General features: G+C 48.6%; 4 protein-coding genes across 4 annotated transcripts; 1 reads left to right on the top strand and 3 right to left on the bottom strand.

The window, feature by feature from the left end:
• Nucleotides 1-935: 935 nt before the first annotated feature.
• On the bottom strand, nt 936-3718 carry TRV_04813 (uncharacterized protein; the record flags this gene model as incomplete). The annotated part of the gene is made up of 2 exons (XM_003021054.1): nt 936-1240; nt 1324-3718. The coding sequence occupies 2 exons, from the start codon at nt 3716-3718 to the stop codon at nt 936-938; spliced, it is 2700 nt and encodes an 899-aa protein (XP_003021100.1).
• Nucleotides 3719-4348: 630 nt separating this feature from the next.
• Nucleotides 4349-6595, bottom strand: TRV_04812 (uncharacterized protein; the record flags this gene model as incomplete). Its single annotated transcript, XM_003021053.1, has 5 exons — nt 4349-4568; nt 4643-6031; nt 6089-6252; nt 6305-6436; nt 6554-6595. 5 exons carry the CDS (start codon nt 6593-6595, stop codon nt 4349-4351), a joined length of 1947 nt encoding a protein of 648 aa, XP_003021099.1.
• A 494-nt stretch (nt 6596-7089) lies between these two features.
• On the bottom strand, nt 7090-8591 carry TRV_04811 (uncharacterized protein; the record flags this gene model as incomplete). Its single annotated transcript, XM_003021052.1, has 4 exons — nt 7090-7969; nt 8026-8255; nt 8320-8434; nt 8497-8591. The coding sequence occupies 4 exons, from the start codon at nt 8589-8591 to the stop codon at nt 7090-7092; spliced, it is 1320 nt and encodes a 439-aa protein (XP_003021098.1).
• An 888-nt stretch (nt 8592-9479) lies between these two features.
• On the top strand, nt 9480-10995 carry TRV_04810 (uncharacterized protein; the record flags this gene model as incomplete). Its single annotated transcript, XM_003021051.1, has 3 exons — nt 9480-9630; nt 9683-10086; nt 10147-10995. 3 exons carry the CDS (start codon nt 9480-9482, stop codon nt 10993-10995), a joined length of 1404 nt encoding a protein of 467 aa, XP_003021097.1.
• Nucleotides 10996-11282: the final 287 nt, after the last annotated feature.

The following is an 11282-nucleotide window of genomic DNA, read 5'->3' as shown; positions in this document are numbered from 1 at the left end:
CTGGCTATCGTTTATGATACCTCGGAAAGAGTTCCTCTGTCCAGTTGCACGGAGCACCAAAAAGAAATCAATTATCACAACGCTAAACATTTATTTCAAACAGGGCTGATTACTCACAACGGCCTCTTGCCGTTCACTCCAACGTGGTTCGGCCTAATTTCGGCTCTGCATTAGCTATTGCGATCAGACAATCGCAGTTTAGCCCAAAGCCTTACTTGCGCCATTCTCAGGACTTATTCCACCCCTTACCCTCCCTCGTGCGGAACAAAACCGCTTCTTTGGGTAATCCGGCGTAGCTTGAGCTGCACGGAAAGGCAGAAGATCAAAAGTGTATCTGAGTTTTCGTCCAAGCGTTAAAACGCCCGCCCATACTTCATGGTGAGCTAGGAGCCGCTATTGGCGTCGACAACAGGTCAAGTGATACTTGATAGCCGTGTTGAGCAATTCCTCAAAACGTCATTGTTGCTGAGATGGCTGTTCAGGCTTGCCGCCCAGCCAAACCCAGAAACGAAAGAAAGACGGATCAAAATCTCAAAAGAGTTCTTTCTATAGGGCAGGAAAAAAAAGTGAGACTTCAATATAATTGTGCAGTAGCTTATCCATCTATGGGCCCGCGCATGCTTTATAAACGATTCTGGCGTATCATGTTACAGGGATATACACACCGAAAGAAAAAAACAATTCTCAAGAACGCCGGAGAAAGAAAATATAGTTAGTCACAAGAAGATTGCTGAACAAAGAGACCAGAGGTTGCGCAACGGAGATATCAAAATACCTCATTCTGAGGAAACGCATCTGGCAAATCTAACTATCGATGCAACAGTCGACGTATCACACGTTTAATTATTGTTGGCTTAGGGTCACGAAGTCTCACCCATTCACCGTTAAATGCATTAACCAGCCAGTCAGAAAGACCTAATGGGTAGAAAATTAGACTAATGGCCGAGGAAGCTCAGGTTAAAATACTTACGTTGATGAACCATTTTATAGGCATGGTGGAAGTAGATTCCATGATTTGAATCTGGGAATACGTGCATATCATAGTTGTGTACACCCAGGATGTCCAGTTTATCCAGTAGCGTGAGAGTGTTCTGGAAGTGGACATTGTCATCTGCTGAGCCGTGCATTATCAAAAATCGAGTATTCTGTGATAAATTTGTGGCATTTGATATGGATGCATTCTCATATCCACCTTCATTGTTTTGTGGCATGTGCATGTAACGTTCGGTATATACCGAGTCTATCAGGAAAGTTGGTTAGAATTTTTTTGGAACGTAGCAGATTGGGATCAATACAGTGTCGTGATTCGATAGAGAATCTTACCATAATAACGCCAGTTAGTTACTGGCGCAACCGCCATCCCATACTGGAACGTTTCCCCAGCATCTTGCTCCAAAGTTTTCAATGTCATAAATCCACCGTAACTCCATCCCCAAATGGCCATTCGGGTCTTATCAACGTACGGTTTTTTACCCCAGGCCTTTGCTGCTTGGATTTGGTCGTGGGCTTCATAGTGTCCAAGATTGCGTCGTACAATACATTTGAACTTGCGCCCATTGAACCCAGTACCTCTACCATCGACAGTGACGACGATATAGCCCAAGTTGGAAGCAACATAGGTCTGGAAATTGACGAGGAACTTTTTGTTAACTGTTTGGGACCCAGGGCCGCCGTAAAGTTGGAATAAGACGGGGTATTTCTTTGTTTCATCGAAGTTTGGTGGTCGGCGTTCAACCACAGGCAGTTCGAACCCATCAACAGTGATTGTTGAATAGTGCAGTGACGGGAGGGCGAACTCATTGGATAACTTAGCCAGCTTCTTGTTTTCCTCGAGAATTTCAATATAATTGTCCGCGTTGCTTGGGGAGCTGATGAGCTTCTGCCACGGGATTTGGGGTCCCTGGTATTTCAAAAGCATATATCCAGCTCCATGTGAAAATGAGACATCATAGTATGCCGATTTGTCGGAGTCCTTTAGCATCCGAAGCTCTGAGCCATCAAGTTTGACACTGTATACGTGTCTATCAATGGGGCTTTCCTTTGTAGCAACAAAGTAGACAACGTTGTTCTTCAGGTCAACACCAGAAGGAGCGGCAACGACCTCCCATTTTCCAGTCGTAAGCATCTTTGGCTTAGGATTCTCCAATGGGGTGAAATATGCTAGGTGGATATATCCTTCATGTATAACGGTATCAATATACCCATCATCCGGTCGACCAGCAGAAGGATCAGCCGGTATGTATGTTGTGGTGTGTGAAGGTTCAACCCATCCACCATCGATTTCGTCGATATTATCGGATCGAACGATTTTACCCTCTCGCTTATTGGCATCGATGACAGCCACTTTGACGATATAACTTTCACGATTCGTTTCTCGTACCAAAACCTTCCCTTTGGAACCTGGGATGACTTCAACAATGAGTCTATCATCATCCTTCAAGGTATCCTTGACATCAACCGAGAAGCTCTCTTCACGTTCGATATCGTAGAATTGGAGACTGACGGTGGGATTAGGGGCACCTGCTTTAGGGTATTTAATTTGTTGGACGTATGGGTACGATTCCTCACCTGGTTTGGGGGAATAGCCGGGAGGACTCGAGAGATAGAAGTCTATAGGGAATTCTGGTACTAGGGTCTCGTTCGTACGGAGGTAGGATATATACTTTCCATCCAGAGACCACCAAGTAGCAATGTTTCCTTCAAACACTTCCTCTTCGTATACCCAATCAGGGATACCGTAAAATAGATTCGTTCCACCATCCGTTGTTATAGCCTTGACGGACTTTGAAGTGAGGTTCCTGATGTATAGATTGTTATCCCTTGTAAATGCCACAGCATCCGAAGTGGGAGACCAAGTCGCAAGCTGTATTCTCCCGTTCGGAGCGTCAGGGTCAAGAGGCTGGGCTGTCTGGGTCTCAACATCGAACAACCAGTATAGTCCAGTAAAAGAGTGTCTCCAGTTCTTCTTTTCTCGTGTCATGGCAAGTACCGTCTTCAGGTCTGGCGATGGCCAAACTTTTTCAGGGCTAATACGTTCATCATTGACAAAGAATACCGACTCTTTCATCAGGACAATTGAATTGTTGTTTGATTGCGTGCCATGGATATTTCGGACATCTTCGACGTGTAGGTATGGACCTGTGCCCCCCTCACTCTTCTGCAGTAGTAAGCCATCTTCTCCTTTCGCCCCAGCAATCCAAGATATGGTGTGTTCAGCAGGCGACCACACACCCCCTATAGCATCATCAAGTGGAATCTTTTTGCCAGTCGCAGGGATCCCAGGCTTTGTAACATCGCCTTCTGGGCTGTTGGAACCTGAATGTGGGCTAGTACTTGTCTTATTTCCTGGTGATGTAACGAAGAACAGGAAAGCAACCGCCCAGCCTCCAACACAAAGAGCCACCAGCAGCCAGAATACAATCAGTGTTCTCCTCTGGCTGCTCTTCCCGTTTGTCGGGATATAGTTGTTTTCTTCCCAGTCTTCCTCGAGATCATCGCGGTATTTCTCTGCGTAGTTGCCTTGGGTACGGCCGTTGTGATTATGAGCTGGTTTGGAGGGTTCCGTAGTCGCGTGGCTTGCTCCTTCGACGAGAGTAAGAGATATAGAGGCCGTTGAAGACGAATCGATCGAGTCTCGAGCACGGGATTCAGGAGCGGTCAGGGGCATAGCCTCCTCGTCGTTGATGCGGCTGCCGACTCTCATCCTGTCCAGCTTCATGTGGACACTAATTAGTCAAGTGAAGATCAGCACAAAGCGATCATTAAAAGCTATCCAGAGGCCGGGGTCATATCTCCAGGCCTTCCCCTTCACTTCAACCACGACGATGGGTATTACTAGCAATGGTTTGCTTGGAGTTCAGATTTCGAGGCTGTTGCGCTTTGTCGTACAAATAATAAGCCTCTGATAGAGCTTAGCTTAGGTCAGCCGATAAAGCTTGGCAGGGTCTCAATAAGATAGAGTTTGATACTTCCCCGGATTTTTTCTTCTTTGTCAATAACACGAATAGCACTTGGAGGATTCTAGAGTCGTGGGTCGATACGGAGTGTATCGCTGGAGACTGAATTATGAAATAGGTTGCATTGCTATATATTTTAAGGAAAAGCGCCAAGAACGTATAGCAGATAAGATAACAGGAGGAATAGGGTACAATGCGTGCGGGTAGGAAAAGGGGCAATAGAAAGATATGCCACTTCACGGCGACAAGATGCGATCAATGTGTTATATACAGGTAGTGTTTGAGCAAGAATTCACCGTCACCGAAGACGACTTTCCACCTTTCGTCTGGTTGGGGTGGATATGACCGGGGAACATCACCTGCTACGGGTTGATTTCTCCAACTAGACGTGTCTAGTATGTACGCTTGAATGGTGGGACAGCCTTGCACTCGGCCTCGTCGAGAGTTTGTCCGTTAACAGCACGGTATGTGAGATCAATCTTACCGTGGGGTTGCTTCTGGAAGGTAAGAGTGTGCTTCATCCAGTTGACGTCGTCTCGCTCAGGGTAATCTTCACGGGCGTGAGCACCACGAGATTCCTTGCGGTTGGCGGCAGCAACAGCGGTTTGGGTACTGTATGAAGCCCGTGTAAGTATACATATTGTAAGGGGAGACATATAACATGTCCAAGGGGAGAATAAACTTACGCGCAAGTCAACAAGTTCCTCAGTTCCATGGTCTCAACCAAGTCAGAGTTCCAGATCATGCTGCGGTCCTTGATGTTAACATCGGCAAACATTTGATCAACCTCAGTGATCTTGGTAACACCCTCATCCAAACTCTCTTGAGTTCGGAAAACACTAACATCAGACTGCATAGTCCTCTGCATAGCATTTCTAATCTCGAAGGTAGACTTGGATCCATCGGCAGTTCTGATCTTGTCCAAAGCAGCAATAGACTCAGCACCGGCATCAGCGCTGATCTCCTTGTGTGGGGCACCGGGGGAGGCGTTGTCCCTGACGGTGTGAGACACAGCACGGCCGAAGACGATAAGATCGAGGAGGGAGTTGGCTCCAAGACGGTTGGCACCGTGGACAGAGACACACGCGGCTTCACCGCAGGCATACAAACCGGGAACAACTTTGTCGTTTCCGTTCTCGTCGAGAGTGAGGACCTCACCAGTGTACTTGGTTGGGATACCACCCATGTTGTAGTGGACAGTTGGGAGAACGGGAATTGGCTGCTTGGTAACATCAACACCGGCGAAGATAGAAGCAGTCTCAGAGATACCGGGGAGTCGCTCGTGGAGAATTTCGGCGGGAAGATGGCTCAGCTGGAGGTAGATGTGGTCCTTGTCTGGGCCAACACCACGGCCCTCGCGGATTTCCATGGTCATGGATCGGGAGACGACATCACGAGAGGCCAAATCCTTAGCAGTTGGGGCATACTTCTCCATGAATCGTTCACCGTTTGAGTTAAGAAGATAGCCACCCTCACCACGGGAACCCTCAGTAATCAGACAACCAGCACCGTAGATACCAGTAGGGTGGAATTGCACGAATTCCAGATCCTGGTTGGGAAGTCCAGCACGAGCAACCATAGCCATACCGTCACCAGTGCAAGTGTGAGCAGAGGTACAGCTGAAGTAGGCACGTCCATATCCACCGGTAGCAAGGACAGTGTGGTGAGAGCGGAATCTGTGAAGAGTACCGTCCTCCTGGTTGTAGGCGATAATTCCCTTACATTCACCATCCTCCATCAAGAGATCCATGGCGAAGTACTCGATGAAGTAGTTGGCATTGTGGCGGAGAGATTGACCGTAGAGGGTGTGGAGGAGAGCATGGCCGGTTCTGTCAGCAGCTGCGCAGCATCTGTAAGCCTGACCTCCCTTTCCGTAATCTTGCGATTGTCCACCGAAAGCACGCTGGTAGATACGTCCGTCCTCAGTTCGCGAGAAAGGACATCCGTAGCCCTCGAGTTCGATAACACTCTGGGGGGCCTCTCTCGTCATGTAATGGATAGCATCTTGGTCACCAAGCCAGTCGGAACCCTTAACAGTATCGTACATGTGCCATCTCCAGTCGTCCTTGTGCATGCTAAGAGATCGTTAACGCTGCCGCAACCTCTAAATTTACAACAGGAAATTAACATACTTTCCAAGAGCCGCATTTATACCTCCCTGAGCAGCAACAGTGTGACTTCTCGTGGGGAAAAGTTTGGTAACACACGCGGTGTTGAATCCAGCCTCCGCAAGGCCGAAGGCGGCTCTCAGACCGGCACCACCAGCACCAACGACAACGGCATCGAATTCATGGTCCTATAACAGTCAGACGAGCATATTCCGGGGAAGATGATGTCCATAGACGTACAATGACGGGGTACTTTTGTGAAACGAAGGGAGAGGCTTCCTTTGCGCGTAGAGGTTGGCTGGCGACGATTCGAGCTGCAAAATCGGTCAATTCCTCACATAAGCCCCAATATATGTAGATGATGCCACATACCTGCAGTGCGAGTCTGCGAAAAGTACCTCCTCTGGTCCCGTAGTGCCCGAGTCAACTGCAGATTGAGATCAGTAAGAACTGGGTACAAGATCAACAAACCCGAAAAATCAGCCCTACCTGACGAGTTGGAGCAATGCTCCGTAGACCACTGAAGCTCATGATGCTACTCCAGCCAGCAGAGCTATGTGCAAAGACTGCAATGGGTGAATTGATGCGTTGGCGGGTTGATAAGGTGCTGCTTCAAAGGCCGTTGACGCTCCTTTGGAGTTTCGTCTTTCCCGTCGAGGTGCGAAGTTGGCCTGCAGAACGAAATATTATATAAGCATTTTCATCCCGAGGCTTTCTTCCGCCAATCAGAGACTGCCTATCGGTCAGCTTACCCGATTTAGCCCGATGGTGGCACGTGACAATATACTCCTGCATTTGATTACATAAGCTATATCGAAATCCATTATTTACTCCGTGACCGTCGCAAGTGAGAGACGACGTTGATGAAGGGAAGAGAAACGCTCGAGTGCTTCTATGGAATGAAGAAAGGTAGTATAACATGGCGATGCGGGATGCACCGTTTGGATCCTAGGTTCCCCGCCCCAAATCCCACACCCGCACCGGAAGTTGAAAGAGGATAGATAGATATAGGGAAATCGGGCTGGCTAGTTGTATTGCATGTATGTGGCCGTGGAGTTGAACTTCAAGTTGCCCTTGATGACTTTGTCCACGGCAGCCAAAAAGTCCTTCTCGGTTGCGACCTTGCGGCGGGCTCTGATTGCGAACATACCGGCCTCGGTAGCAACACTTCGCAGTTCGGCACCGGTGGAGTTGGGACATAGTCGGGAGATAAGCTCCCATCTTATATCACGCTCCACCGACATACTCTTAGCGTGAATTCGCAAGATGTTGGCACGGCCGTCTAGATCAGGTAGGGAGAACTCGATCTTTCGGTCGATACGGCCAGGTCTCATGAGCGCAGGGTCGAGAGTAGACGGTCTGTTGGTTGCAAACATAACCTTGATGTTTCCTCTTGAATCGAAACCATCCAGCTGCGTAATCAACTCCAACATCGTTCTCTGAACTTCGTTATCACCACCAGCACCGTCGTCAAAACGGGCACCACCGATAGCGTCAATTTCGTCGAAAAAGATGATGCACGCCTTCTTGGTCCGAGCCATCTCGAAAAGCTCTCTCACCATCCTAGCACCCTCTCCCACGTATTTTTGAACAAGCTCACTGCCAATAACACGGATAAATGTTGCATCTGTTCGGTTCGCTACCGCTCGCGCGCAAAGTGTCTTTCCAGTTCCGGGGGGTCCGTAGAGCAAAGCACCCTTTGGTGGGTCTATTCCAAGGCCAACGAATCGCTCTGGTGATAGGAGTGGCATTTCTACGACTTCTCTGAGTTTTTCAATCTGTTCCTTGCTTCCTCCAACATCACCGTATGTAACATCGGGCTTGTCTTCGACAGTCATCATCGTAACACTCGGGTCAATCTTAGGAGGTAGCGGTAGAAGAATTTGGTATTTATTCCGGTCGACACTTTTCATCATAATGTCAGCATTTATGGTGAGTATATAATGACAGACTCAACTTACCCTACTCGCATCCCTTCCTCAATATCTGTTGGACTGACTCGCTCGCCGAGGTTTACAACAAACTTGGCGATCTGCTTCACGTTGATGACGTATTTGCTCTTCTCAGCATCCTTTTCATCTTGAATGATCTTTGTACACCGAGCAACCTGTAGCGGTTGCTCTTCGGCCATCCGCTGTCTGTCTGCAGCAACATCCCAAAGGTGTGGCGGCGCCAACCCGGTGTCGGATTCCTAGTCTTGGAGTAAGTAACAAAACACCCCCATATTCCAAACTGAAAGCATCAAGACAACCTACTTTGACTCCTATCTTCTCGTTTACACTTGCTTGCTTGTCCTTGATCTGTTTTTCAAGCTTTTTTATCGCCGCAGCGTATGGAGCAGCGCCGTAGGTCTTCAGCACATGGATATCCCTTCACGGAAGTCAGCGGTCTATCCCTCAGCAGCAGAGCTTCAACAAGGCCAAATCACTAACTCATCTGTCAACGGCGTTATCTTTTTCTCTGGCTCTTCGTCATCGGCAAAGTTCTTCTTGTACTTCTCCCAGTTCTGGCCCGTGGCGCTGGGCATGTTGGCGATTTGTAAGAGTCAAGTCGGCGAAAGAAACAGAGTCGATAGGCAGAGACGGAAGGTAGACGCAGGTTCAGACGGCGGTCGTAGCTGATATCTCAGAGCAGAGCTTCTGTCGGTCCGGGGAGAGGCGTAGCGTAGGCTTGTTGATGTGTCCACGAGAGCTGTTGTTGGTCTGCTCAAATGAAGCTTGTCGGGTCGCTTTTGCTTTTAGCCTAGAAGGTCGCCGCGCCAAGCCAGCCAAACCTCGTCCTTTTCTCTTACACTTCGATTTTCTATGGGAAGCTCACAAATTCCACCTCCACATGTGTGATTAAATAAATACTTATTTCATTTCAACCACGCAACACCCTCCAGCACCTCTGCGCCAGTCGAGTTTACGGAATTCAAGATGGCGGCCGCTCTAGGGATCCAGGGCAATATGAATAATACCTTTAAAGTAGGTGGTTTCGCCTGGTCGCTTGTCTGGGTGCCTGAATTTATACTGACCGTTTTGACTAGGATAAGGAGAAGCCCATGGCGGTTCGCGCTGCGAACATCATGGCAGCCAGAGGTATGAATTGCTTTAATTACCCGGTTGATACGCATTTGCTGACCTTGCTATAGCGGTCGCGGACGCCATAAGAACGGTACGATAGCTTCGTCTTGGAGCATAGTGGAACGCGGGGCTAACATATAGCAAAAAAGTCGCTTGGACCAAGGGGTATGGATAAGATGGTATGTTAGGCAATTATGCACCTCCGTTGCTGAGCTAGCTGACTGATTGTTTCTATAGATACAAACTGGAAAAGGCGAGACGATAATCGTACGTTTATGTTTTAAGATACCAAACTGACCTACACCCCTCATGCTGATACACCCTCGTTACAGACGAATGATGGAAATACCATGTTGAAGGATATGGCCGTTATGCATCCTGCTGCTAAGATGCTGGTAGATCTGAGTGCTGCGCAAGATGTTGAGGCAGGTGACGGTACTACATCAGTTGTAGTTATTGCTGGAAGTCTGCTAGGTGCAGCCGAGAGATTACTAGCCAAAGGTACGATACGATGCTACGACTTCAAAATCTGCCTTCTAACGTTTTTGTATAGGCCTACATCCTACTGTTATCTCTGAGTCGTTCCAGCGTGCTGCCGCTGCCGCAGTCAAGATTCTTGAAGATATGTCACAGCCCATCTCTCTATCCGACAGGGCCATACTCCTCCAAGCTGCTTCGACTTCTTTGTCTTCCAAAATTGTCTCTCAGTACTCTAGCCTGCTCTCCCCCATGGCTGTGGACTCTGTCCTCCGAGTTATTGACCCAAAGACTGCTGAGAATGTGGATCTACGCAACATCAGGATAGTGAAGAAGGTCGGCGGAACCATCGAGGATAGTGAGATGGTTGACGGTTTGATCCTGAATCAACCTGTAATGAAGAGCGCTGGCGGGCCAACCAGAGTCGAAAAGGCAAAGATTGCTTTGATCCAGTTCCAGCTGAGCCCTCCAAAGCCAGATGTTCGTACACCCATACCCTATCGCTAAAAATCTCCGGCGCTAACAATTGGATAACTACAGATGGAGAATCAGATTGTTGTCAATGACTACAGACAGATGGATAAGATTCTTAAGGAAGAGCGCACATACCTGCTCAATATGATCCGAAAGATCGCCAAGACAAAGTGCAATGTCATCCTTATTCAAAAGTCGATTCTCCGTGACGCTGTCAACGACCTCTCCCTCAATTTCCTCTCTCGAGTTAAGATTCTTGCCGTGAAGGATATTGAGCGTGATGAAGTGGAGTTTGTATGCAAGAGCTTAGGCTGCAAGCCCATCGCCAACATCGACTCTTTCACCGAAGACAAGCTTGGAACTGCCGACCTGGTAGAGGAGATCAGCTCGTCTGGATCCAGATATCTCAAGATCACCGGCGTCCGCTCCCCAAGCGCCGCCCAGACCGTCTCCATTGTTGCCCGTGGAGCCAACAACCTGATCCTCGACGAAGTGGAGCGTTCCCTGCACGATGCCCTCTGCGTCGTGAGATGCCTGGTGAAGAAGCGTGCCCTTATTGCAGGTGGAGGAGCCCCCGAGATCGAGATCGCACAGGCACTCGCTAAGCAGGCCCGTCTGCTCGCCGGTACCGAGGCCATCTGCTGGAAGGCCTTCGCCAGCGCCATGGAAGTCATCCCCGTCACCCTTGCCGAGAACGCAGGGTTGAACAGCATCAAGGTCGTTACGGACCTACGTCATCGCCACGAAATGGGAGAGAAGAACGCGGGCGTTAGCATTCGAAGTGGTGGAGTCAAGGTCAACATTGCTGACGAGCGTGTCTTGCAACCCTTGTTGGTTAGCACTAGTGCAGTCGAGCTTGCAGCCGAAACCGTCAAGCTTATTTTACGAATTGATGACATTGCGCTGTCGAGATAAGGGGTCGGCTAGATGGGACAACAATGGGCTTTGACCGGAGTGGTCTCGAGATGCGTCTGGCCTGGTATGTTACTTTGTTTTTTTTATAATAAATATAGTACATGATGAAAAGGTCTCAGCATAGGTAATAGAATCAAAAAGCTGTCTTGTCTGATTTGTCTACTTGTTTGCTCTTGTAAGAGAACTGTACAACGCCAACATCTAATGACGCCTGACCCATCAACCTTAGCGTATAGGGGGTCTGTCCATCTATAGCCACCAAAACACCGACACCCACACCACAATGC

The sequence above is a fragment of the Trichophyton verrucosum genome (genome assembly GCF_000151505.1).
Source record: "Trichophyton verrucosum HKI 0517 chromosome Unknown contig00369_1.f1.exp, whole genome shotgun sequence".
In the NCBI taxonomy this organism is placed as follows: domain Eukaryota; kingdom Fungi; phylum Ascomycota; class Eurotiomycetes; order Onygenales; family Arthrodermataceae; genus Trichophyton; species Trichophyton verrucosum.
This window is presented reverse-complemented; position numbering and strand designations above follow the sequence as displayed.